Source organism: Mirounga leonina, unplaced genomic scaffold (genome assembly GCF_011800145.1).
Source record: "Mirounga leonina isolate KUSES-001 unplaced genomic scaffold, KU_Mleo_1.0 Mir_170, whole genome shotgun sequence".
NCBI lineage: Eukaryota > Metazoa > Chordata > Mammalia > Carnivora > Phocidae > Mirounga > Mirounga leonina.
Window position 1 is genome coordinate 5,684,500 of NW_023270433.1, and position 27,727 is coordinate 5,712,226.

Below are 27,727 nucleotides of genomic sequence, written 5' to 3' on the forward strand. Positions count from 1 at the left end.
AGGGTCGGCCCTGACTCTTGTGGCCACTTGTCTGAACATAGATACAGCCTGTGCGTCTAACCAAGGAGTAGGCCCCTCTTGTCTTCTGTCTCTCCTCTGCCACTCAAGGGCTCTGCACCTGCTAGTCGCAACGGGGCCTGGGAACGTGGTGACGCCAAGCACATCACCCCACAACCATCTCGTGGTTGGCACCAGATGCCACTTTGCTGCTGCCCAGGCCTGGGCACTGGCTCCAGGAACAAGAGTGTCCTCTAGGCTGGACCCCAGGTGGCCCGTCCCTGCCCAGAGGGAACACAGAGTCCAGTAGTTTGGGTTCTTGGAAAAACTGCATCAGGGAGTTTAATAAGTGACCTGCAGGGCTGTTTACCACCATTGATGGTCCCCGACAGCCTCAGCCTGGAGGTCAGGTGGTGCTAGGGGGCTGGGTCGCCAGATGGGGCCTTGGCCAATGATTGCCGGCTGGTGGCTGGAAAAGCAGAAGTGGAAGCCGATGCTCCCTTGGAGCTGGCTCCAGCTGCAGCTGGCCGGGGAGGCTCCTCCTCCACAAGGGGGCCATCCCAGTGGATGCGGGCTGGGGTGGGTGGAGTCAGGGGTGGGGGGCACAAGACTGGGAATCCCAGCCCGGATTCCAGGCCAAGTCTGCCACTAGCTTGCTGCAAGACATTGAGCAATCTGTCCTTTCCACCTGCCTCAAATGGAAATTTAGAAGGTGGGGCAGGAAGGAGGCAGAACTGAATGGACACTCCCTCAGCGGTTCTTCAGGTCTTGAATTGCCGTGGTCCCTCCTCTTCATCCTGCTCCCGGCCCTCCCCCTCATCCGCATCCTCCTTTTTTAGGGGAGTGGAGGCAGGGGGTGCCTGCAGGCTAATCTCCCTGGGCTCTGGAGTCAGAAGGCCAGGGTTGAGCTCTTCTCCCAGCTCCAGGCTGTGTGAGCTTGGACTGGTGGCTCACCTTCTCTGAGCCTCCATTCCTTCATCTTTGCAATGCGCATACTCTGTCTTGCCTCTGGATTGCCTGGGAGAATTAAAACTCAGGTCCATACGGCACTGGACATTCAACAGACAGTTTGCAAACATGAAGAGCCAGGGGCAGACTGGGAAGCAGCAGGCAGGAGACAGCAGGGGTGAAAGAGGAGTCGCCGGCACCTCCCCTCACTCGTCTCACCTCTGCAGTACGTCACCCTGGGACTGACCTTTTCATGGGCTCCATAAAAAAACTAACAGCCCAGCAAACAGCAGGGCTGAAGTTGTGACCTATGGCCTCTAGGATTGCACAAAGAGGGGCATCTAGCCCAGGGAAGGTCCTCATAGGTGGGTGCTGGACAAATGGGTATGGGGGGTGCTTGGAGGACCCTGCCCCCTCGAATTTCTCCTCCACGCAGCCTGAAATCCCACCATTAGTGACTTCTGTGGCTTACTTAAATCACGGATGGCAAACTACAGTCCCCACCAGTTTTTATAAAGCCTGCAAGCTAAGAATGGTGTTTGCATTTGTACATGGTTGGAAAACAATCAAAGGAAGAGTATTTCGTGACATGTGAAAATTGTATGGACGTCCAACGTAAGTGCCCGCTAACAGTTTCATTGGAACACAGCCATGTTCATTCACTCTTGCGCTGACCTTGGCCCTCCAGTGCTGCTACCGTTCCGCAAAGCCAAAAGCACTGGCCCTTTACGGAAAAAGCGTGCAGACCCCTGGTTTAAGCAAAAACAGAACCAAAAAAACAGCTTTGAAAGTGGAAGCGTGGGGCGCCTGGGTGGCTCAGATGGTTAAGCGTCTGCCTTCGGCTCGGGTCATGATCCTAGGGTCCTGGGATCGAGCCCCGCATCGGGCTCCCTGCTTGGCGGGGAGCCTGCTTCTCCCTCTCCCTCTACTATTCCCCCTTCTTGTGCTCTCTCGCTCTATCAAATAAATAAATAAAATCTTAAAAAAAAAAAAAAAGTGGAAGCGCCCTGGGAAGATTCTGGAGGGGCTGTCGGGTGGAAGCCAGGAGTCCCAGTCTAACCATGAGCCAGTCACCTATCCAGCAAGTGGCTGGGTCACGTCCCCTCTCCGAGCCTTGTTTTCTCCATCTGTCAAATGGACACAGCGATTTAACCCAGCAGCGTTTAATCCAGCATTGCTGGAAGTCTCCGTTTACATAGTCTGATTATCATCCACCCCTTAATGAGAAATAACTCAAGACGGCTTTCCTCCTTGCCCAGATGAGAGCATGAGGATACAAAGGGGGAGGTGACAGCGTCACACAGAGCAAGGCGAACAAGGAGGAAGGAAGGATCTCTCCTCTTCAAAACCGCGTGCAAAAGAGCCTCTTTCTGCCAGAGGCCGTGGCCAGGGGCAGCCGGCCACAGCGTGGTCGCTGATGCAAGGGCCGCAGACAGCCCAGGGTGTGGCCAGGGGGGTGGGAAGAGAAGCATTGCACGGCCCTTCTGCCGAGTCCCTGGAGGCTCAGACCCTATCCCAGCGCACTGGAGACACGCCAATACATACACAGATGCTCTAATCCTGTCCCTTCCCAGCTCATTCCATCAAAGCCAAAGTCCCTGCAATGGCCCAGGGGCCCCAAGGATCTGACCCAACACCCTTACCTTTCTGATGACGACTCCCTCTTCTTTCCCCCAACCCACAGCAGCTCCAGCCTCCCCCACCTTCTCGCAGGATGTCCAGCAGAGAGCACCTTCCTACCTGCGGCCCAGGGCTGCTGGACCAGAAGGGTGGTGGCCTCCCCCCAGCCCAGGCAAAGCCCCTCCTTACCAAAGCAAAATAAGCGGGCGAAGAAATCGAGTTGGTTAAAAGAAAACGGTTTTATATTATAGGTACACGCGCGGGGTTCAGGGTCAAAGCACCAGCTATGGGCAGAGGAGGGCCGCTGCCGCCCTCCGGGGGTCTGTCCCTCCCCTCGGGCCTCCTGTGTGCTGTGTCCCAGCCAGGTCTCCCCGGGGCTTGGGGCCAGCCTTGGAGGAGCCGGCCGGACAAGCAGGCTTCCCGCTAGCCCTGCGAGTGGCTTCGCCACCTAAGGGCAGCCTTACACTCTTGACTGCTGAGCTCCACCTCCACGGGGGCAGGGGGAGCTCGGGTCCTGTCTGTCCTGGGGTCGAGGTGCAGGCAGGGTCCTGTTTGCTGAAGGGCTCGATGACGCACAGGGGCGGGAGAGGACATCGCTTGCCACAGCCGTTGGCGGTGAGGGCAAGGGCCACCCGCGCGGTGGGGGCTGGGCCCGCTCCTCCCTGTCCCCCACCCCCGGACCTCACGGGCCCCAAAGCTGCGGCCAGTGACCACGCCCCTCAGTAGGGATAAGGGGACACTGCGATGAGCAGGACGAAGACGCTCTGGTGGCGCGGCGCGGCGGCGCGCACGGTCAGCCGGTAGAGGCCGGCGCGGGTGAGCGCACGGCGGGTGTAGACGGCGCCGTAGCCGGCGCGCAGCGGGCGTAGCGCGAACGGGCTGCGCGGGTCGGGCTCGAGCACGCTGAGCTCGGTGCGGTTGGCGGGGACGCCGGCCTCGGAGAAGGCGGCCAGGCGGGCCACGTCGTGGTGGGCGCGCACGCCCAGGGGCAGCGGCAGCAGCTTGTACTGCAGCGTGGAGGGGCCGCCCGCGCTGCAGTCCAGCGAGCAGCGTCGGAAACACGTCCTGCGGGCGCGACACACGACCGACTCGGGTGGCCGGCAGAGCGCGGGCCGGCGGTATAAACCGGCCCTCAGCCCCAAGCCCCGCAGTACTCCCAGGCGCTGCCCGTCCCCTCGCCCCCAGTGTCTTCTCTCCAAGCACCACTGTTAGCCCACCTTAGAGATCCGCAAACGGAGGCCCAAAGAAGCTAGAGACGTGCCCCTTCCCATGGGAGCGGGTCCCATAATCCCATCGGACTTTCCCAGCGCACGCCCGGGGGGCAGTCCGGTGGGCAATACAATTTAGAGCCCTCCAGGTCCGCAGGGACCCCCAGAGCTGAGTCACCTGCTCTGGATTTGCAACGGGGGAGGAGGACTCCAGGACACGTGCTTAGCCTTGCCAGGGCATCCATGCCCCCTCCCCCCTAGCCTAGCTTCCCAGTTGGTAGAGTCCAGGGCAAGTCAGCTTCCCTGACAGGTGCTGCTACAGCTTGGGTCCACCAAGGTCCCCGTGTGTGTGCATCTTTACCACGATCTGTAGCCACAGTGAGTGGCGTGAAGATGTGTTTTGTGTTTGTGTGCCAGTGTGTGTCGGAGTCCTGGGGCTTTGGGGGGTTTCTGGGTGGTGTTTATGTGTGTGTAGCTGTGTCTAGGGTTTTCTGTGTGTAGTCATGGGTCTCACGTGTACGTGTACATGTCTGCCTCCAGGGCCTTATGCTCCAGCTGCAGCATCACTGCACGAAACGCTAATGTCCAAATGAACTTGCACCCCGAGTGACTGCAGGAAGGTGCTTTTCATGAGGGCACCCTGCCCTGTGGGCACAGATGCCCCGCTCGGGAATTCTGGCAGGGTTGGACCCCACGGGCCCTAGCAGGGCCCCTGCCTGACACATGGCCTTTCTGGAGAAAGGGTCCAGCCGTCCAGGAGCCAGAACGTAAGCACCCAGCTCCTGGCAGACAGTGTACCCCCATCCACCCCCAGCCAGCTCAGCCCTTACCCTGGGCTGGAGCCCTGCCGGTAGGTGGCCGGACACGGCGTGTCCACACACTGGTAGCTGCCACGGGTATTAAAGCACATCTGGCTGGGACCACACTCGATGCCGTCCTCCTCACACTCGTTGATGTCTGGGTGGGGGAGGTTGGCAAAGAGATGGGGAATGAAAAGGTGGTGCGAACGGAAGGGCCCGGGGCAGGAACCACAGAAGGCATGGGAGCAGGGGCGAAGCAGGAGAGAAATGCCTTCAGAGGACCAGCAAGGCGGGCAGCCCATCTCCCCTTGAACCCAGCCACCCTGATCTAGGACAGCCCAGCTGGCAGGTCCTGAGCACCTCCCCAATCTCCCCAGGTGGGCACCCTGGGGACCTCTTGAGCCTGGAGCTGGGCTGCAGGGTCTGGAAGAGTTGGGGGCTGCCCTCGGACCCAGAGTGCCGACTGCCCACGACCCCTGCCTGTCCCAGTGGAAGCCCCACCCTTCTCAGAGGACATTCACAGATCCTCATGGCAGAGAGCAAGGGATGGAGACAGGCAAGGCAGGCCGATTCCCACTTTCCTGGGATGGGGCAAGCGGCAGGGCCTGCTCCAGCCCTGGAGCACATTCAGGAGAGCACCTTGGCTTGGGAGTTAGGGGGCTCCCCGCTGCTTAGCAGCTGTTGCCTGGCTGGAATGCTGTCTCCGTGCCTGCCCTCCACAGGTCTCATCCAGCCATTGCCGGGAGGACCGTGTTAGCCCCATTTCCCCAGGAGGCTGAGGCTCAGAGAGCTGAAGTGAGCTGCCTGGGGACACACAGCAGAGCTGCGGTCCACCTCCAGGGCTGCTTTCGGAGCCTGCCCGTGCAACCGCATACGTAGGTCCTGCTTGGAGGCTTCCGGCCTGGCTGTGGGCCCCTGGGGTGCTCTGAGCTCCTCTCCCTGCCCCACCCTCACGTGAGATGGTGGAGAAGCGGCTGGAGAGAGCCCCCCCGCTTCCCGTGAAGCCTCGGCCCGGCCCGCCTGGAACTGGGAGGGCCGCCGCTCACCCTGGCAGTTTTTCCCGCTGGGGAGGAGGCGGTAGCCAGCGGGGCAGAGGCACTGGTAGCTGCCCTCGGTGTTCCGGCAGACGTGCTGGCACAGGCTTTGGACCCGGCACTCGTCCAGGTCTGGCCCAGGCCCAGGGGTGGGGGTGGGGGCAGAGACACAGACTGAGCCCCCGAGGCCCCGGCTCTCCGCCCCGCCCACCCCACGTCCCCCCCCCCCGCCCCCCGCCAGGCGTGGGGGCTGGCGGGAGACACGGCTTCCAGCACAGGACCCCTGTGCCCAGGCAGGAAGGCGGGGGTCTGCCCTCCACACTACCTCCCCTTGCCTCTGCAGCCCAGCGCCAGCCTCCCGCGGGGCCTGGGGGCTTGTCCCCCACCCCCACCCCCACCAGTCCCAGTTCACCGCCTCCTGTCAACCTGCGACAGTCTCCTTCCCTCCTGCAAACCTCCCTCCTGGACTGCCTCACCTCTGCGCACCAAAAGGAGTGTTTCTCAAAAGTGGGTCAAGCGTCCAGAAGTCGAATGGTTGGGAAAATCCTCCGTCCCCCTCTTGGAAGCCCGCTGCCCATCCAAATGGCCGGGGCTTGGAGACGGCATGGAGCCAGGACGTACCGATCCACCTGCCCTGCCCACCCCACTTGCCGGGAGCCCTGGGGTTCTGAACATGGGGTGTGGTGCCCACAGACCCGGCCTAGGAGCTCCATATGATGAAGCGGGTGTGTCCCCAGTGGGACGGCTGGGGCTTGGCCTAACCTGTGCAGACGCCATTCTGTCGGATGAAGCCCGCGGGGCACCAGGCCCGGCCCAGGCTGCTCGGTGCCCCGGAGCCCCGCCGGAGGGAGACCCAAGCGTAGTAGGAGCTCCTGGGGAGCGGGACACGGGGCCGCAGCCAAGGCACTAAGGGGCCCCTGTGGCTGACAGTGGTCACATTTTGTTCACTCTGCTCTAGCGGGATGCAGGTCTTGCCATCACGAAGGAGGGTCTGGCCCGGGGGGCACAGACAACGGTAACCACCCTGGAGGTTTTGGCACTGGAAGGCGCAGGTCTTGGCTGGCTGCAGGCACTCGTTGACATCTGGAAAGGAACAAGGCCAGGCAGGGTGCCAAGGGTGGCTCAGAGGGCTCGCCATGGCCACTCCACCTGACTATAGCCATCTCTCCTGGTCTCCAGCCTTCCCCAGAATCCAGGGGCCTCCCCCCACAGCATCCGGGCCTGCCCGCAAGCCTTCCCTCTCCTGCACCGCCTCCAGCCTCTGTTGCTCAAGGAGGCCCCACCCTCCCCCAGCTCCTGGCCTCATCCCAGACGCCAGGGTTCTTCAGCATCCTGGGGAGGCCCATTCTCCCTGCTCAGCCTCTCGGAGACCCACCCACTTCTGCCCACCCTCCCCCTCCTCCTGGGCTCCCAGGGGAGGTGACCTTGCTAGGTAGGGGGTGAGGTTCGGGGCCAGACAGCAGCAAAGCACGGATCCGGGCACATGGGGGCCGCACCGGCAGCCTTAGCTTTGGTCACAGAACTCAACAACACCCTTGTCAGAAACACTCCCTGCCTGCGTGCCAGGCGGGTCTGACCCAGGCTCCCACGGCGGCTGAGTGTCCCGGTTACCTAGGCACGGCAGGCCGGGGCTCTGGATCCGGTACCCCCGGGGACAGCTGCAGTGGTGCCCGCCTGGGGTGTTCTCACAGATCTGGTTATAGTGACACTCATCCAACTGCTCCAGACACTCGTCCACATCTGCGGAGGCAGGGGTGTGGACAGAGGTGGGGCCGAGGCCCTCCCCTTGCTCCCGGCCGCCAGGCGTGCCTCTCCACATGTGGGCCTAACCCCCACCCCCAACCTCAGTGCCACCAGGTGGAATGCCAGTGTTTGCAACTACCTCTCCCAATCAGACCAGCTTTGGAGAGTGAGAGAAGGTTCTGAGTCCAGAAACAAAGCAGGGGCTTAAAAGGTGGGCTTTGGAGGCAGAGTCCCGGGTTGGGGCGGAGCTCTGCCTTATCTCTGGGTCCTTGAGTAAGTAACTCTCCCTCTCCCAGCCTTGGTTTTCTTATCTACGAAGAGGGGTGAGGACGGGACCTCTTCAGGAAAAACCTGGATCACGCTCGAGAAGGCCAGAGGGGCCTGGTTCGGGGAAAGAGCTCTGAGAGCTGCTGAGAAAGAAGGAAGTGAGGGCGGGAGGGAGGCAGGAAGCAGAGGAACCGTCTGGGTGGACAGGGTGCTCCGTGGGCCCTGAAGCTGCAGAGCTGGGGTCACCTCCCTCTCCTGAGTTCCAGTTCCCCCCGTACTTCGCCCCTGCACTGGGCGGTCCTGTCCCTCTCAGAGGAGCCAGAGGACCCGTGATCAGGAAGCTCTAGAACGCTGGAGCAGGAAGGTCACCCATGCAGGGCGGCTCCTGAGTTTCATCTCAAAGGCTAATTGCAGCTGATTCCTAGTGGCTGCTAGAGAAGCTGTGTTGAGAAGGATCCAGAGGCCATCTTTAGGCCAGGCCATGATCCAGGAGGGGATCTCGGGCAAGGGGCAACAGACGTAGCATGTTTGCCATGCCTGACCTGGTCAGCTCAAACTTTCTCCCCGGCCTCACTGCTCCTTCCGCGGACAGAGTTCTGCTTTCCCCAGAGGCCCAGGGGCACACAGCACCTCCTCTGCTGGAGCCTGGGACCACTGGAGTACGGACAGCCCCACACCCTGCCCCTGTCACCTTCGCAGCTGGCCCCATGAGGGGCCACCCGGAAGCCAGGCCTGCAGTCGGGGAGGCAGTGGTAGGACCCAAAGACGTTCACGCAGCGCTGTCCCTCCTGGCAAAGGTGGGCATCCCAGGCACACTCGTCCACATCTGGGGGGCAAATGGGGGCAGGGGGCTGCGTGAACACATGTCCCCCCAGGCCCACTCTGGCCAATCTAACGACGCAGGCTTCTTCCCCAGGCCCGGGCTCCCCTGGCAAGAAGGCCCCACCCCTCCTGCTCACTCTTTCCATCATCTTGCCCCAAGGGACCCACAGGCCTGGGTGTGGGGCCTCTGATACGGGGTTGCAGACAATGCCCCATGGGCACCAGGGTCAAAGTGCAGTGGAGACTCGGCAGGGCCAGGTCTCGCTGCTGGGAGTGGAGGCATGTAGCTGGGGAGGGTCAGCATCTACGTGTCCTACGGTCAGATTTGTCCAGAAACTTTGTGAAGGGGCCAAGTAGAGCAAGTGGGGCAGATGGGTGTCCACTTGCTTCCAACCCCAGTCGGCTGGGGGTGACCGAGGAGTGGTGGGAAAGCGCCCGAGGCCGTGTCCGGGCTCAGCAGGTGCGCATGCCATGAGCACGGGGTGGCCACGTGTATGTCTCTGGGGCTCCCTAGCACCCCCAGCACTTGAGCCTCTCCCATCTGCAGCCCGCAGAGCAGGAAATTCCCAATGGAAACAGGGTGTTGCCACCCCCAGCCTGGCATCCAATGCCGCCAGGAACAGGCCATGTCCTGAGGTGTGTGCCCCTGGCTGGGGTCCTGGCTCCGGAACGCCCCGCACACACCTAGGCCAACTAACTCCAAGGAGAGCTTCTGGCCGTGGGCTTACTCACCTCTGCAGTTCCTGTCATCCCTGGCCAGGGCAAAGCCCGCCGGACAGGAGCAGGAGAAGCGACCAGGTGCATTGTGGCAGGAGTGAGAACAGGGGTTGGGGCCGTCCAAACATTCGTCCCTGTCTGGGGTGGGGGGGAGGCGGGCAGAGCTCTGGTGGTCTGTGCTCACAAGGCCTCCTGTCAGCTGGCCAGGACACGTCGTCCCAGGCTGGGAGGCGTCCCTCGTCCGGGCCAAGGGAGGGAAAGGCACTCACCCACACAAAACTCTCCCTGGGCATCCAGCTCAAAGCCCGCTGGGCAGCCGACTTCATTCTCTTCTGCAAGCCAAAGGGACAGGTCGTAAGGATGCCAGGGCACTGCGGCCAAAGTGCCCCGGGACAGACAGCAGTCCTGGCCGTAGCTCTCTCCTGACAGCTTGGCCAGGCCGATGCCCCCTCAGCCCGGAGCCAGGCTGACGCCCGGCCCGTCTGAGAGCTCACTCCCACCCAGCCCAGGCCTGCTGGAGGCGTTGGCTGTGGGTCATGCCACGGAGGGCTCACAGTGGGCCGGCCAGACGTAAGCTGGCAGACACAGGAGAGATTGTTACCGAAAAGTACAAAACAGGCTGTCCATGCACGCAAACACGCACTCCTGAGAATCCAGAGGAGTGGACGTGGCCCTGGGCTGCGGGTGGGAGAGGGGATGTACAGAACGGGTAAATGGTAGCATCTGATGGCGGCAGCAAGCACAGGGGTTGGCGCAGACTGGGGTCTGGAGACAGGATCCCACAAAGAGAGGCCCCCACCTACATGTAGGGCTCCTCGAAATCCTGGAGGAGGAGGAGGAGGAGGAGGAGGAGGAGAGGGGGAGGGGAGAGGAAGAGGGGGAGGGGAGGGGAGGAGGGTGAGGAGAGGGAGTCGGGGAGAGGAGGGTGAGGGGGAGGTGGGGAGGAGGAGGGGGAGGAGGGGGGAGAGGGAGGTAGGGAGAGGAGGAGGAGAGGGAGGAGAAGGAGCTAGGGAGAGGAGGCAGAGGGGGAGGAGAGGGAGCGAGGGAGAGGAGGAGGAGGGGGAGAGGGATTTGGGAGAGGAGGAGGGGGAGGAGAGGGATTTGGGAGAGGAGGAGGAGGGGGATGAGGGGGGAGGAGAGGGAGGAAGGGGAGGAGAGGGAGGAGGGGAGCCTTTTGAGATCCCATCCTCAGCCCAGGCTGTTAGAGGCGTTGGCTGTGGGTCATGCCATGGGGGAGGCTCACGGCGGGCCGGCCAGACGTAAGCTGGCAGACACAGGAGAGATCATTATGGAAAAGTACCAAACAGGCTGTCCGTGCATGCAAACACACACTCTGAGAACCCAGAGGAGTGGACGTGGCCCTGGGCTGTGGGTGGGGGAGGGGATGTGCAGAACGGTAAATGGTAGCATCTGATGGCGGCAGTAAGCACAGGGGTTGGCGCAGACTGGGGTCTGGAGACAGGAGATCAGACTCCCTAAATTATTGTAAGGGCCGCATGCTTGCTAAAGCAGTCACTGGGTGCCAGGTGAGGGTTTTAGAGAAAACACTGCTACTCCTGATACCCTCCAAGGTAGGGGATACTATGCCCATTTTACAGGTGGGAACCCTGAGGCTCGGAGAGGGCCAGGGCATTGCCGCCAAGGTCCCACAGCTGGGAAATGGTGTGGCTGGGTCCCATGTTCAATGTTACAAACAAGTTGGGACCTCAAATATTGGTACCAGGTGTATCTTTAGCATCCACTGGTTGTGTATACACAGCATACTCAGGTGGGCGGCCAGGGGCTCCAGCAGAGGCTCCTGGCTGCCTGGGTGGGGCCTCTGCTGCAGGGCCCTTGAGCAGAGGGGTGGCATGTGGCCGGAGTCTTGAACAGCGGCCCGGTGGGGGGTGGGCTTGGACCTTCACCATGGGACCAAGGAAAAGGCTCTGGAGGGTTCGAAGACGAGTGGCCCGAAGAGCTGTGTCCCTACTGGGGGTGTGGATGGTTGGACGGGAGCGAGGACACGCTGGAGGTGAGTGGACAAGGAGCTGAGCTGTCCCAGTCCCGAGTTTCTGGCCATGGACAGCAGGTGCAGGAGGTGGGCCGTCCCCTTGGCTTTCAGCCAGGTGCATCTGGGGCCCCTGCTGGGTGTTTAGCTGCGGCAGTGGGGAGTGGAGACAAAGGGTGGGGGCCTCACCAGCTTGCAGGGCTGTGGTAAGCTGGAAGTGCAGGGCCTCGGCCTTGGGGTCGAAGGCCGAGCTGATAGCCGAGGCCCGCAGGTGCTGCACCAGCTGAGGCTGGAGGCCCTGGGCCGCGTTGTACTGGATGCTGTGGTTACATCGCAGGAACATGGGAAGGCTGTCCTGCAGGAAGGGCTGTGTGGAGCCCACAAAGAGACGGCCCGGCCCTATCTGCACATAGCTCTCCTTGAAGTCCTGGAGGAGGAGGAGGAGGGGAAGGAGAGAGACAAATACTGTCCCAGATTTCAGCTTCCAAGGGGTAGGACCCTCAGCCTCCTATTCAAGGGGCCAGGAAGGCTGGAGGTGGAGGGCTGGTGGGCTTTTCACCCCCTCCTCCAGCCAGTTGGGCACCCTTGAGCAGATGACTTCCCTTTGGCATTCTTAAGTATGAAATGGGGAAGACACCTGAGAGGCTGGGCCCAGGGCATCCTCCCACTGGGCTAAGTGCTGGGGTGTCAGCAGGGGGTGCTTAGGGCAGCACATCCCATTCTCTCCCCTGCCCTCATCCTGCACAGCTCGGGGCTGGCCCCCACCTGCACTTGAAGATCTGCATCAGCCAGGCTCTCGGGGACGACGCCACTGATCACCACATCAAGGAGCAGGAGGCCATTGGGATCCAGGCCCCGGGCCTCCTGGGTCATCGTGAGCAGCTCCCCTGCAATCCGTCCCCGCCCAGCCTGGAGTCACCATGGGGGAGAGGCCCCGGGCTCAGGCCTCAGCCCCACCCAGCCTACCTGGAAGGAGACCCCTGCTCACCTGTGGCAAACTCCACGTGCGACTTCTGCAGGAAGCTGCCACCCGTCAGAGAGTGGCCGTTCAGGGCATCCCCACTCTCTCCAGCCAGGGCCCAGTAGATGGGGGCGATGGTGACCACAAGCACCCGCATCAGAGGCCCTGCATGGGGCAGACGTGGAGGCTGGGTCAGGGCCAGATCCCGAAAGGCCACCACTCTCCTGCTCAAGATCCCTCTGTAGCTCCTTATTGCCCCAGGAGGGCTCAGCCCCTTCCCTCCCTGCCCAGGCCCAGCCCTGTGATCACCTGAGTCAGTTACTGGATCAGAACCTGGGAAGGGGTGAAGGCAAATATCCAGTTTGTGGAGAGGTTGTGAAAACGAACAGAATATATGTATACAAAAAAGGGCACGTAACTTGTTGATATTCAACTCAGTTCAACAAATCCTAAGGGTGACTGGGTCACCACAGAGCCTGGGACATAGGTGCTGGACCAAGCTGAAAATCAACCAAGTCTCCGCACTTAGAGACGCCTTCCAGAAGAGCCTGGGAGAGGAAGGCCATTGACTCGGAAAACAGGGCCAAAATATTGCTCTGGACATGGATTCCCAGACCTTCACGTGATGCCCAGCCCTCCTTGCAGGGCAGGGGGTGCCTTGGCCCGGGGATGGGGAAACCCCACTTGCTTGGGATCAGGGATAGTTGAGCTCAGCGGAACGGCCGCCTCGGAAGAGAGGTGTGGAGGACCGGTGCTCATGGCCAGGAGAGCCTGTTTCCGCCACTTGGAGGTTGGCCCACCTGGCTGGGGGCCAGCTGCTTCTCCCTGGCTCCTGCCTGGGCGGCTGGAAGCAGCACCCACATCTGGGCAGCCTCGCCCTGCTGACAGCCCACCTGGAGTCACCCCCAGCCGGAGCTCCCTGACCCCACAGTGTTCACACAGGCCTGCGGTCAAAGGCAGTTCTGGAAGTGCTTTAGCACTGCTCCCTCCCTGCTCTGGACCCTCAGGGTGCCCTGGGAAGGGCGAGACAGCAGGGTCTGCAACATCACTCCAGAACATTCCATTTGCTGTGGCACACTGACATATGAATCTGTTTGAAAGTGGACATTCCTTGGTGCTCTGGGCCTTTGAGCTAATTTTATTGTCCTCATTTCCCCCTTTCTGCCCCCTCCAGGCCATACCCCTAATCCTTCCTTTTCTATCTGCTCTTAACAGTGGGGGGGAACCTTACTTGGCCATCAGTGACCTCAAAAATCATCATCTGACTGCATTCACGTATGCTGATCATTTCACACTGTCTCGGTCTGATTTTTATTTTGTTTTGTTGGGAGGTAGTTGGGGGTGGGGGGGAAGTGGCCCGCACCTAAATCCACTTTGGCTTGGACTCGGGGCTTCGGGGCAGTCAGATTTCCTCCAGCCGTCAAGCCCTGAGCCAGCCTCAGAACCCAGGTGCAGGAGAAGCTCTGCCCCCCACTTACCCACACTCGCAGGGATGTGGTTGATGCTGCTCTGGATGGTGGTGATCCCAGAGCGTGCCCCCTGTTGCACGCTGGTGTTGAGGGTGGCCCTGCTAAACTCCTGGCCATTGATCACCCCGGACATGCTGCCCCGGCTCCCGCGGGGCTCCCCTGCGAGGAGGGAGAACAGTGACATTACCCACCTCTATGCCCTCAGAGTAAGCAGGTACTGTTACCCACTTCGCGGAGGAGTAACTGAGGCTCGGCGAGGGGAAATGATTTGCCCAAGGCCACACAGCTCGTGGGTGATGGACTCATTGCCCAGGGGATCCTGGCTCTGAGAGAGAGAGAGAGGGAGAGGCTTTTGAGAGGTGCCGTGCCCTGGGATGGTGCTGGCTTCTAATTCTGGCTCTGCTGTCACCTTCCTGGAAATCTGGGCAGGTCAGGCCCCCAAGACACCCTTGAGTTGGCTTATCTATAAAGTGAGGAGGTGGGACCACAGATGTGCCAAAGACCTGTTGGGTTCTAAAATGCCGGGAGCTCCTGATGGAGGGACTGGCATGCTCCTCTGAGCCAGGGCACCGGGCCAGGACCTGAATGCTGCCCCCTGAACATCCTTCATTCCATCCGTGGCCCTGGCTCCAGCCACCCCACAGCTGGATTTCCAAGAGCAGCCGGGCGGTCTGCAAGCAGGCGCTCTCCAGCCCTCATCAGAGGGTGCTTCCTCTGGCTAATGGGCCAGCTGTCTCCTCTGCACAGATGGCATTCTGGGGGGGGAGGTGAGAGACAGAAGCTAGCCTGCCTCTTCGCTCGCCGGCTCTCTGGGGAAATTAACAACCAATTGCCCATGATCTGTCGAAAAAATAACATAAAACACTCAACTGCCAGGATCCTAAATGGGTAAATCAGGGGGCTGGTTCATTCTGGATTCCAGGAAGCAGCACTGTTTCCTGCAGCCCGGAGCTGGGGTTTTGATGAGATTTGATGCCCAACTGGGATGTCTCTCATCAATATCCGCAGCTCTGGGATTTATGGGAGGGACAGAGGAGCAGGCCATGAACCTACTAACCCTGGCCTCTTTAAAAGGGGAAGAGGAAGAAGTCGGGTGCAGAGAATAAAGGCAGCAGCATGGCCTGGCATCTTTCAAAGGGGACAAGAAATTGAAGTCTGGGGATGACAAGCCACCGTCAACTTTCTCAGACATGGGGTGACTCGGCAGCCTCTTGCCTCCCATGACGCCTGGAGGGGCTGCCCAGGCTGATGGGAAATGAAGAAGAGAAAACAGTGTTCATGGTGAGGGATCCTCAAAACCCCTGAACACCCTTTACCTAGCCATGCCCCATTGGAGGGACTTATCCCATAGACATATTCAGGCGAGCACACAAAGATGTGCATCACAGTGTCCATTTCAGAAAGGGGACTGGAAAAAAAACAACAACAACCCTAAACCTGTTGCTTATTTAACGACGCCAACAGCAATTAAGTTAGGGACTCCTGGGTGGCTCAGTCGGTTAAGCGGCTGCCTTCGGCTCAGGTCATGATCCCAGGGTCCTGGGATCGAGCCCCACATCATTGGGCTCCCTGCTCAGTGGGGAGCCTGCTTTTCCCTCTCCCTCTGCCCCTCTGCCTGCTTGTGCTCGCACTCTCTGTCAAATAAATACAAATAAAACCTTAAAAAAAAAAACAGCAATTAAGTTAGGAAAGCATCCCTGTGGAATATGAAACCACGAAAGAAGATGTAGGCTGGGTTTACTGTCATAGGATGTTGTCCAAACAGGTAGGTTGTAAGGGCAACCTATAAATTCCACCTCATTTATAAAAAAGAAAAAGTGCATCTCTTTACATTCGAGGGAAAAAAAGTGTAGAGAGATATAACCCCAAGTAGTGGCTGAGATGGCTGTTTCTGGTCATTGAAGGAGGTGAGAAAATTGGTAAGTCATTTTCTCTTCATAGATTCGTTTCCAACTTATCTGGCCTTTCTATAATTAGCATACAGGAGACTTTAAACATGGCCGTTTCCATTTAAAAAGTAAGGAGGCTGTTATGAATTAAATGATGTCCCCTTAAAAAGATGTGTAGGGGCCCCTGAAGACAGGGTCTGGGGGCACCTGGGTGGCTCAGTCGGTTAAGCGTCTGCCTTCGGCTCAGGTCATGATCTCAGGGTCCTGGGATCGAGCCCCGCATCGGGCTCCCCGCTGTGCAGGCAGTCTGCTTCTCCCTCTCCCTCTGCCTGCCCCTCTGCCTACTTGGGCTCTCTCTCTGTCAAATAAAAAAAAATCTTAAAAAAAAAAAAAAATGAAGACAGGGTCTGTACAGAGGGGATCAAGTTAACATAAGGTCATTAGGGTAGGCCCTAACTTAATAACTGATGTCCTTATGTGAAGGGGAAATTTAGAGGCGGGCATGTTCCCCGGGGGGAAAACACCATGGGAACTTGTAGGTGGAGATTTGGGTGATGCTTCTATGAGCCAAGGAGCACCACAGGTTGCCAGCAAACCATCAGAAGCTAGGGTTGGGGCATGGGACAGACTCTCTATCACAGATCTTGGAGGGGACCAACGCTGCTTATCCTCGATCTTAGATTTCTGGCTTCCAGAACTGAGAGACACTACATTTCTGAGAAGCCACCCAGGCTGTAGTACTTTGCTATGGCAGCCCTGGGAGACTCATCCAGAAGCCACATGCAGGGCTCGGTGGTTTGGGGTGGGGGCTTCCGAACGGGAGAGGACAAGGACGGGGACCAAGCTCTGAAATAAAGGGAGGGTCCGCTCAGACCGAAAGCTGCCCCCGAGGCAGCATCTGTGGCCGGGTGTCAGAGGACCCCGGGGTTTCTGGAGCTGTGTGGGGGGTGTTCTAGCCCTGTCTGCAGGAGATGAGGAGACCAGGGGCCAGAAAGGGTCCCGCCGTTGGTTGGCTCAACGGATTTCAAGTGGTTTTCAAGAGGCAGCGTGTCAAGTCCCAAGTCCTGATAGTCTAGAGGTGCTGCCTGGAAAGGTATTCTACAGAGACGTGAAGAAGTGATCTGACAGTGTGCGCGAAGACAGATGAGTGACGGCCGCCATGGCCGGGGACAGACACGTAAAGCCACAGATAGGGAGTATTTGCTACAGAGACACAGAAACGACAGTTAGAAGCAATATCTGGAGACTTTGCATTGTGCAGTCTGAGTCATTTTGCTGTGGTTTCTCGGGATAGCCCTTTTCTCTGTTTTGAAGTCTGGTCTGGCCCCAGGTGGAAGGGAGCTGAGCGGGGAGGCCCGATGTGGCCGGGGTCTCTGATGCCAGAAAGCAGCATCCGTTACCGCCTCCCTACCATGGCCTAATTCACACTTTGCCCAACAACCCGCAAAGGGGGCACCACGGATGTCCTCGTTTTATTCTCCCTACTTCACAAAACTGTGGAATACTCCCAAAAGAAGACCCATGTTTGTGCCAGGTAAGCAGGAACGGCCAGGGTCCCCGTCCAGTACAAGTGGGCCAACGCTTAGCCTCTTAGAGCCTCAGTTTCCCCAACTGTAAAGGGCCCGGTGGGTAAGATCAGTCCCTGCCGGCTGGCTCCTTGTAAGTTTGTGACTCTAAGCAAAGAGAAGAGTCAGGGAGCCGGCAGGGCGGGGGGCCGCGTCCCCCATAAGCAACACACAAATCCCCACTGAGCAGATCCCGCCTCTGTCCCCCACGGGCTGAGCGGAGACGCCCCGTACCTCTCACGGCCAGGACGGCCCGGGCCGTGGCGGAGCCCAGGAGGTTGTGAGCGACGCACTCGTATGCGCCCGCGTCCCCGGCTTCCACTCGCCGCAGCCACAGGCTCCCATCCGGCAGGGTCCGGAGCCGCCGGCTGGCCCGCAAGGGCTGGCCCGCTCGCAGCCACTCCACTGTGGGCACTGGCTCTCCCGAGGCCTGACACTGCAGGGCCACGTCCTCCCCGGATCTCACGGTCACGTCCTGGGGCTCCACCCGGAACACCGGGGCACCTGTGGGAGGCCCGGGGCGGCTTTAGGGCACGTTTTAGTATTTGTATACGTTTCTTCATTCAAACAGATTAGAAAACGCAGAGATAGAAAGGGGACGATAGAATCACAAGTGACCATCACATCCAATTACTGTTCTGACAGTATTTCCCTCCAGACACTGTTTCCCAGAACGTGACCGTAGTGCTCACAGCTGCTTGCTTGCTTGCTTCCTTCCTTTTTCATCCCACAATAAATCTTAAGTGCCTCCCCACGCCATGAGACATTCGTTCCGAGTGCCTACTTGGTGTTCCACTGTTTGGGTCTATTACAGGGATGTTTCCAACGCGGTGCCCCTACTTGGTGCCAGATGGGAGACGGGGCCCCGTCACCTGCTGTGGGTGAGTCTCACCAAGTGGCTCCCTGACCCTCCGTCTCCTCATCTGAAAGATGGCCATCCCTGTCCACTCACTGCCACAAACCCTCCAGAGCGGCTGTGAGGAAAAGGCCTCACATTCCCAGCGCTGGGGAGGACGGGGGCGAGGCGAGCTCGCACACACGGGGGAACAGGGGCACAGCCATGTGGAGAAGGGCCGGCCAGGGCGTCAAACAGCAGTAGTCTGCTCTCTCACAGCTCTGGAGGCCAGGAGTCCAAACGCAGCTATTTCACAGGGTAACATCAAGGTGTCCTTCTTCCTCCAGAGGCTGCAGGGCAGAATCCGTTTCTTGCCTCTTCCAGCTTCTGGTGGCTTCTAGCGTTCCCTGGCTTGAGGCTGCGTCCCCCCAGTCTCTGCCTCCATCTTCCCCTCCTCTTCCTCCCACCCCCTCCTCTTCCTCCCCTCCCCTCCTCTTCCCCCCCCCATATATAAGCGATATATGCCTCTCTCTTATAAAAGCACTTGTGATAGCATTTAGGGCCCACCAAGACAACCCAAGATAACCTCCTCATCTTAAGATCCTTAACTTAATCATGTCTGCAAAGATCCTTTTTCCAAATAAGATCACATTCACAGGTCCCAGAGCCAGGATCTCCTAAAGCAGAACGTATGGCTGCCGTATGTCCCAGCCACTCCTGGATCGATACCCTAACAGAAACGTGCATGCGGGGGCGCCTGGGTGGCTCAGTTGGTTGGGCGACTGCCTTCGGCTCAGGTCATGATCCCGGAGTCCTGGGATCAAGTCCCGCATCGGGCTCCCTGCTCAGCGGGGAGCCTGCTTCTCTGTCTCACCCTCTCCCCTCTCATGCTGTTTCTCACTCTTTCTCTCTCAAATAAATAAATTTAAAAAATCTTAAAAAAAAAAAAAAGAAAGAAACATGTATGTGTGTCCACCAAAGGCATGCGTTAGAATACGGAAGCAGTGCTGTTCATAACTGCCCGGAAGTGCGGTGCAAGACGCAAACTGTGGCGTATCCACTCGGCAGCCAACCATACAGCAACGAGAATGGATGAAGGCCTTCCATGTGTGATCTCACACACAGTGCTGTGCCCAGGAAGCCTGACGCGAGAGCACATACGATATGGTTCCATTTAAATAAAGGTCAGAAATAAACAGGAGCACAACGCTGGCCACCGCTGCGTGAAGAGGCCAGCAAGTCCGCTCCCCCAAAAACCAAACATAAAACTTGACAAAATTATCCACACCAACTATTTCAGGGCTCTAGAAGGCCATGAAAGGCAAACAACAAATTGAGCATCATTTCTCCGTGAGAAGCTTCTAGAACTTCGGGCGAGAACGGTGGAGGTGTGGGGCCTGGGGCTGCACCCATCTCCCGCCCCCACTTCACCGTGGTCATCCTGGTGGTTTTGCTGGGGCAGGGCTGGCTGCCAAACCCCCAGCTCTTGCTATCACAAGGGACCGGCTTGATTTGCAGGCGAGGATGCAGGCGTATTCTGAGAGACCGGGGTGTTGTCGGGGGACGGGGTGGGCAGAACTGGCAGGAAGCAAATGGAGACCTGGCACCTCTGCTGGCCTGAGGAAAGCAGGGGACCAGCTGGAAGCTTAATGAGAAGAGCCAGGAAATGAGGGAGCCCTGGAAAGGCCAGATCAGCTCTCTGCACATCCCTGGCTTCCACAGACCATGTGAACTTGTGCAGGGATCCAGGGGTGGAAGGGGGTGCGGGGCAGGAAGAGTCAAAGTCGAGGCCACTCTCAGACTGCCTGAACTCTGAATCACTCCACAGCCACGCGCAGATGCATCCATGGAGGATGGAGCCTTAGTTTCTTCGCCCTTAATTTTCAGCAACTTTGACTGTGATGTCTCTGGTGCAGAATTTCCTTGGGTTTATCCTGTTTGAGTTTTGCTCAGCTTCTTGAATCTGTAGGCTTAGGCCTTTTGTGAAATTTTGCAAAATTCCAGCTCTCATTTCTTTGAATACTCCTCACCCCTTTCTCCTTTCCCTCCAGGACTCTGATGCCACCCTGTCAGATCTCGGCTTCGTCCCACACGTGTCTGTGGCTCTGCTCCTTGTTTTTTTCCGAGTCTGTTTCCTCTCTGTTGTTCAGATTAGGTAAATTCTATTGTCACATCTTCAAAACCACTAATTCTTTCCTTTGTCCTCTTCATACTATACCACTGAAGTTTTCATTTTATTATCAGTTAAGTCCTACAACTTCCCTTTGGTTCTTCGTAGCTCCTATTGGTGCCATCTTGTTTCAAGCATGTTTCTAATTGCTCAGTCAGGCATTCTTAACGACACTTATTTTAAGATACTTGTCAGATCATTCCAACCTCTGTCGCTGTCCGTGGATCAGTGACAATTGAGAGTTCAGCTGCATCCTGAACACTCTGAGCATGACAAGCCTCTGCTTCTTACAGGCCCCCTCTGCTGCTTCATTGCTACCAGGTGAGAGTAAAAATCCAGCTTTCCTAGGTGGCCTCCGTGGGCACCCCAGAACACGAGGGGTGCTCTACTACTCCCAGGCAGGCATGGGGGTTCAGGGTTCCCACTTCTCTCTGCCGACGTCACCCTGGCTGGGGAGTGGGGGAACATGTGCTATTGCCCCTCACTTGGCCTCACCTGACTCCACCCCCCCAGGGGGGGCACAGGGGTGCTCGGGATAGGGGGCACGGGTAGAAGTGTAGGCTCCCCACCCACTTGGTCTTCGTTGAAGGGGCTTGGGGTGGGGCTGCAGTTTTTTTCACAGTGTTTGGCTGGACTAGGGTGGTCATCATCGGAAAGCTTTCCATCTTGCTATGCTGTTCCTTTCCTGGTCCTATAGCAAGAGAGAGCAGGCTTTTGCTGGGGCTGTCTGTATGTGTGTGTATGAGGGCCCCTTGGTCCCTTAGCAAACATTCTGCCCAGGATACACGAGGCAAAAAGAGAAACGGGGGAATCCGCTGCATTGTCACTCCACAGGTCCCAAGATCCTTAGTCAGTCCTTCTTTTCTCTATCTTTCAGAGTCAGTGTTTGTCTTCTATGTAACGCCCAAGGTGTTCAGCCGTATGCAGCGGGAGGAGTAGGGAGAAGCACATCTACGTTGTCTTGTCTGGAACCAGAATCAATCCCCAACCCCTGCAGTCCATGACCAAAACTCTCAACAAACTACATAGAAAACTTCCTCCACCTGATAAAAAGCACATGCAAAACCCCACAGCTGCCGTCATACTCAACGGTGGAAGACGGAATGCTCCCTGTCTACAGCTGGAAACAAGGTGAGGCTGTCTGCTCTCTCCACTTCTACTCAGTCTTGCATCAAGGGTCTAACCGATGAAATGCGGCAATGCAAAGAAATGAAAGGTATCCGCAGTGGCAAGGGAGAGGTAAACTGTCTCCACTCCTAGGTGACATGTAGAAAATCCTATACACAGAAGCTCCTAAGGAATCTAGCAAAAATGACAAGAACTCAAAAACAAATTCAGCAAGGTTTCGAAGATCGAGATATAAAAATCAATTGGATTTTTGTATATTAGCAATGCAAAACCCAAAAATTAAACCAATAATAATTCAATAGCATCAAAAATAATGAAATACTTAGTAATCAATGTAACAAAAAGGGATAAGACCTGTGAACTATTAAGACATCACTGAGGAAACTAAGATCTAAATAAATTGTACAGAGCAATTGCATATCCATATGCAAAAAAAAAAAAAGAAAAAGGAATTTAGAAAAAGGGACTTATTTCACACAAAAATTAACTCAAAGTGAAAGTGGATCACAGACTTCCATGTAAAAATGAAAACTGTCAACCTTATAGGAGAATGTGACCTTAGGCTAAACAAAGATTTTTTTTAGCTATAATACCAAACACAGTCTATAAAATACAAAATTGATAAATTTGGACTTCGTCAAATTTTAACGCTTTTGCTCTTCCAAAGCACCGATAGGAAAATGCAGAGACAAGCCACAGAATGGAGGGAAATATCTGTAAATCACGTATCTAATAAAGGACTTGTAGGCAGACGACATAAAGAACTCTCAGAACTCATTCATAAGACAAACAACCCAATTGTAAAATGAGCAAAACATCTGAAAAACACTTACCCAGAGAAGACACATGAACGAGCTATACACACACACACACACAAAGACGCTCAATATCATTAGTTATTAGAGGGATGCAAATGAAAACCATGGTGAGATACTAGTTTGCACCCACGGGATGACTGAATAAAAAAGGCAGACAACAAAAAAGTTGGCAAGAATGTAGAGAAACCGAAGCCTCATACACTGCTAGAAGAAGAGCAAAATAGTACAGCCAGTTTGGTGGTTTCCTGAAAAATTAGCTATATCAAGCAATGCACTCCTAGGAATCTACCCAGGACAAAGGAGGACACATATCCACACAAAGACTTGCATGCCGATGTTCACAGCAGCATTATTTGTAATAGCCCCAAATCAGAAACCAGCTAACTGTCTAGTAACTGATGAATGGATACTGTTCAGCAATAAAACGGGATGAAGCACTGATAGGTGCTATAATATGGATGAAGTGTGAACACACTGATGAGTGAAAGAACTCGGAACTGAAGAATACACAGGATTCCACTTAGATGAGGTTTCCAGAAAGGTGTGTCCACAGAGGCAGAAGGCGGATTGGCAGCTGCCTGGGGCTGGGGGCGGGAGCAGACGGGCAGGGGGAGCTTCCTGGAGTGATAAGAAATGTCCCAGAAACAGATCGTGGTGATGGATGGACAATGCTATGAGTTTACTAAGAATCGCTAACTGCAGGCTTAGAATGGGTGAATTTTTTCATTTTTAAGAAGTGTGGTAGAAAACAAATAACATGAAGTTTACCATCTTAACCATTTTGAAGTATAGTGTTGAGTAGTGAAGTGTGTTCACACTGTTGGGCAACCCTCACTGCCATCCACCTCTAGGACCCTCTCATCTTGCAAAACCAAAACTCTAGATCCATTCACCCACTTCTCTCCATTGTCCCCCCCACCATCAGCTTTCTGTTTCTATGACTCTGACAACTCTAGATACCTCATATAATTGGGAGTCATACAGTGTGTTTTGGTCACTGCCTTATTTCACTTGAGGCCCTCAAGTTTCGTTCATGTTGTAGCAGGTGTCAGATTTCCTTCTTTTTAAAGGGTGGATATTCCACTGTATGAATGGGTGAATTTTGTGGTATATATCTTAATGAAGCTGTTTTTTTCAAAGTAATCTCTATGCCCAACATGGGGCTCGAACTCACGACCCCAAGATCAAGAGCCCCATGCTCTACCGACTGTGCCAGCCAGGCACCCCAAGCTGACTTTTAAAGGTAAAACTCTGGACAGGGATCACCTAGGGGCAGGGGGCATTGACTGGAAAGGGGGTACGATATGATGGGAGTGGCTGGGAGCTGGTAGTGTTCCATTTTTCTATTTTTGCTCTGGGTGCAAGTTAACCTGGTGGGTTCATGTTATGAAGATTTGTCGAGGGGCGCCTGGCTGGCTCAGTCAGTCAAGCATCCGACTCTTGATTTTGGCTCAGCTCATGATCTCTGGGTCGTGAGACTGAGCCCTGTGTGGGGCTCTGCACTGGGCATGGAGCCTGCTTGAGATTCTCTCTCTCCCTCTCCCCCGCCCCTCCCTGCTTGCGCTCTCTTTTCTCTCTCTCTCTTTTTCTAAGTAAGTAAGTAAATAAATAAAAGATTAAAAAACAAAATTCACTGAGCTGTACCCTTATAACATTGTATTCTCCCTATGTGTGTTTATCTTCAATAAAAAGTTGTACTCAAAATCCCTATTTAGACGATTTGGCAGGGTTACTTTGGGGTTCAGATGGTACTCTGTAAACTACCAGCTACTTGGCAAATCCAAGAGCTGTGACTGTGATCTTGTGGATGGTTGTGAGTTTGAATAAATGGGGCCCCCGCCCAGGCCTAGCTGTTGGGTCCCTGGATTTTCATGGGACCTCAACTGCGTGTTCTCGACAAATATTTGTCAGAGAATTCCCAGTCTGTGGCCCTCCCTCTCTGCCCTCCATTCTGATCAGACAGCCTGGGACGCACCACGCCAGCCTCAGCACGGCTGCTCGACCCCCTGAGCGCCCCCCGACACTGTCCCTACCCACCCAGGGCCCAAGCGAGGGGGAGGCCGAGACTCACTCTGCAGCACGAGGATCACTACTTTCTCCACCACGCCCACCTCATTCTCTGCGAGGCATTGGTACTGGCCGGCGTCGTCCATCTGCAGGGGGGCATGGGAGGGGGTGCGTGGTGTTCAGGAGAGCAGGATGAGGGGGCCATTCGGGGCATGGAAACAGGCGACTGGAGTAAGACCCGTCTAACCAGAGGAGCTTAGAGGGTAAACCAGCCGGGGGCTCGTGGAGTTCATCAGAAGAGCCTCCACGGCTCTTGTCAACAGACATCCAAAGAGGATCTAGCCTCTTTCACACCTGGAACATGGGGGGCAATGGTGACTGAGAGCATGGATTTGCTGCCCTTGGTGGAGCCACATGCTGCAAAAGCATGATTTAGATCCCCCTCTTCCAAATTGGGTACAATGAAGTATCATCACTCCATGGCACATTATTAGGGATTCCTTGAAAAAGGGGCTCCGTGGTGAAGTAAGTTCGGGAAACACTGAGTCAGACAACAACCCACTTCTGGCTGCGAGATTCCTTGGGGCTCTTACTGTGCGGGCGTGTGCCGCGAGCCTTCCAGAGGGTTTGTGGTGTTTTCCCAGCTTAGCGAGAGAGAAGCTTTTTCTACAGGATACCCACCACCACGGCCAGTGAGGAAGCCCGGGAAGAACACAGCTCAGATTCACTTCTGAGCGGCAATGCCACCAGGAGCGGGAGCTGGGGGGCAGCCTGAGGCCACCGTCTACACCCAGAAGGTGATATCCTGGAGGCCGCTCCCAAGGGACTGTGGAGGCAGCACAGCATGCAGGTGAGAGTGGAGATTTGGGGGTCAGATCAGGATGGGACTAAATCTGGCTCCACTGGGGACGGTCCTGGACTCATTACAAATACGCTGCCATGTCCCCATACGAGTACACGTCATCTCCCCATTGCTAAAATGGGGATCATGGCCGCTAAGATTGGACAGGAAATCATGCTCATCAGAGCAAAAGTATCTACCAGGGCCTAGCCCGTGGTAGAGACTCAGGTAATGGTGGGCGAAAGCAAGGGCCCCGAGAAAGAGCCTAACAGGACAGTATTATGGATGTCCACATGACCACTGGGAAGGTGAGGGGGGCTGCCCCAGGGCTCAACACTTTGGAAACAGCATAGAGCAGGAGTCAGGAAAGCTGGGATGGGGTCCTGCCTTGGGCACTTACTGGTCATGGGGCTCTCTGAACCTCAGTGTCTTCATCTGTAAAATGGGGCACTCTTACTTGTCTACTTTGCGCTATGGGGTTGTTAATAATCACATTTATTGGTATTACCCAGGGGCCAGTCACTCTTAAATTCCTGGCATGGGTCATCTCACTGATTTCTTACGATAAACCTATGAGGTAGAAACAACTATTAGCCCCACTGAACGGCCAGGGTGACTGAGGCACAGAGAAAAGTCACAGGCTGGAGGTTACTTGAGTTAGTGGCGGGGAGAATCTGGGTCATGGGTGGGAAAGTGCTTTGTAGACTGTAGGGGACTGTGGCAACCTAAAGAACTCTCCTAAGCCATCAGAAAAGGCTGTGGGATGTCCCCACCCCAAGGCACTGGGTCCCGCCTTGCCTCCGTCCTGCGGATGGTCAGCGAGCCATTCTGTAGCCGATACCGGAGCCGGCTGCCCCAGAGCGGGAGGCCATCTTTGATCCAGTGGATGTCAGGTGCCGGGGCGCCACGGACCACACAGTCCAGCTGGATGCTGCTCCCCACAGGCTCCACCAGGTAGGAGAAGGCCTCCCCTTGCAACACAGGGGCTTCTGCAAGATAACATCAGACAAAATGTCAGAAAGGAGGTTCCCTCAGCCTCTCCCATAAACCCATCCCCAGAGGCTCCTGCTGGCCCAGCATGACTGTGAATAGTCAACACATCAGGGATGGCAGACAACTTCCATGTCACGGGTCAAGCGAAATAGACTGCTGGGAACACCGATTTGAAACGGAGTGGGAATAGTGCTGCGATTGATTAGTGATGCCTGAGGCAGGCACAGGACGTAAGGTAGTGTTATGAGCGTCATATACTTGCTCGAATGGATGGATTGTCCCAGCTGCAGAGTACCTGCCAGGGACTGTGGGAAATAAAGACTACATAACCATTAGGACACCTTGGGTTGGACAGAGCAACACTAAGACATCCCTGATCCTCGCTTCATGCAAATCGTTTTTTTTAAGATTTTATTATTTATTTATTTATTTATTTATTGTGCATGAATGGGGAAGGGGCAGAGGGAGAGGGAGAGAGAGAGCATCTCAAGCAGACTCTGTGCTGAGCGTGGAGCCCAATGCAGGGCTCGATCCCACGACCCATGAGATCATGACCTGAGCCAAAATCAAGAGTGGGATGCTTAAAGGACTGAGCCATGCAAGCGCCCCCATGCAAATCTTAAACCACTCTTGGCTGCCCCATGTCAGTTTCCAGGCTTGCTGGTTTCCTGAGGCTGAAACCAGCTGCACCTGCGTCCTGGTGCCTTGGGCTGCTCATTCCCCTCTATGAAGCTCCACCCTACCCATCCTGAAAGGAAGCAAACTAAGTCATGGCATCATGGAGGGTTACCATGCTGCCCTTGACCGAGCAGGGCCGTGGGGGACAACTGGTAGGCTGGCAAGCTTCAGGCATTTTCCTGCCGGGGTACCTTGGCCTCCGTGCCCTCCTTCTACACGGGCCCCATGCCGCTGAGGGCGGTGCTGCCCACCAATTGGTCAGATCTCATTCTACCTGCAGCCAACTCATCTGGGGAACATAAGAAATCCTGATGCTGGGGCTTCACCCCAGAGAGGCTGGTTTTTGGAGTCAGAGGGGGAACCTGGGCCTCAGCATTTTCTAAAGTCCCCCAGGAGATCCTAAGGCACAGTCAGGGTGGAGGGTTACTAGTTCAGAGATCAGGAGGTCTATTTCTTAGAAAAACCAACACATCGGGTTCATCGGGGGTCTCAGGAAAGGCCACAAGGCTCACGCCCTACCCTTCACATGGACGAAGCTGACAGCCTGCACGCGGCCCACTCTGTTCTCGGCCCAGCAGACGTAGGTCCCGCTGTCCTCTCTGGTGACGGCCACCCGCTGCAGGGTGCTGCCCCCATCCTGCTCAGACACGCCCTCTGGTAGAAAAGAGATGCCCCGCAGGGTTTTGAGTCCAGGGTGCTAGGGACCCCTCCTGCCCTGAATACTTCACTCAGGCCGGGGTACCCAGCAGGTGTTTAGCAAAGACATGAAAACAGGTGTCTCTTCCCGAGGTGGGAGCTTGACCACGTCAGACCCATTCACGGCAGGCACAGGCCACGGTAGGGGATGCGCTGGAAGAACCAGACTTCTATCATTTTCAAGTCTGCACCGTGAGCTGGCTGCGTGGGCGAGGGTAGGTCTTTGGGGGCCTATTAACATGTACTTCCCGCATTAAACCAGTTCACCCTCAGCACCCCTGTTATCTCCATCTTGAGATGAAGAAGCTGGGCTCAGGGAGGCTGAATCACTCCCCCAAACTCCCTCCCTGGGAGGTGGCGGGGTCCAGGCAAAGTGTTCCTCACAGGTGCACAAAGGTGAGCTTCTGAGCCCATTTCATAGCTCCTGGACTCCGGTTTAGGGGCGTCTGAAAATATCACTTTGCATTGGAGGGGACTCAGCAACTCATCAATTCAGCAGACATTTATTGAGCACCTACTATATACCCTGTGCCC

The 27,727-nt window shown here is 56.4% G+C and overlaps 1 protein-coding gene across 1 annotated transcript in view; it reads right to left on the reverse strand.

Annotated features, from left to right (window-relative positions):
- Positions 1 to 2,785: 2,785 nt before the first annotated feature.
- The window catches only part of HMCN2 (hemicentin 2), a 149,629-nt gene continuing 124,687 nt past the window's right edge, over positions 2,786 to 27,727 (reverse strand). Inside the window, exons 83-98 of the mRNA XM_035015614.1 lie at positions 27,017 to 27,151; positions 25,625 to 25,815; positions 24,050 to 24,131; positions 17,262 to 17,531; positions 13,583 to 13,732; positions 12,132 to 12,269; positions 11,909 to 12,030; positions 11,333 to 11,570; positions 9,426 to 9,488; positions 9,172 to 9,294; positions 8,309 to 8,443; positions 7,219 to 7,347; positions 6,370 to 6,690; positions 5,620 to 5,739; positions 4,604 to 4,730; positions 2,786 to 3,630 (exon numbers count right to left, since the gene is read on the reverse strand). Of these exons, the coding sequence (XP_034871505.1) occupies positions 3,285 to 3,630; positions 4,604 to 4,730; positions 5,620 to 5,739; positions 6,370 to 6,690; positions 7,219 to 7,347; positions 8,309 to 8,443; positions 9,172 to 9,294; positions 9,426 to 9,488; positions 11,333 to 11,570; positions 11,909 to 12,030; positions 12,132 to 12,269; positions 13,583 to 13,732; positions 17,262 to 17,531; positions 24,050 to 24,131; positions 25,625 to 25,815; positions 27,017 to 27,151 (2,690 nt within the window). The 3' untranslated portion in view covers positions 2,786 to 3,284. The remainder of the gene's footprint in view (positions 3,631 to 4,603; positions 4,731 to 5,619; positions 5,740 to 6,369; positions 6,691 to 7,218; positions 7,348 to 8,308; positions 8,444 to 9,171; positions 9,295 to 9,425; positions 9,489 to 11,332; positions 11,571 to 11,908; positions 12,031 to 12,131; positions 12,270 to 13,582; positions 13,733 to 17,261; positions 17,532 to 24,049; positions 24,132 to 25,624; positions 25,816 to 27,016; positions 27,152 to 27,727) is intronic.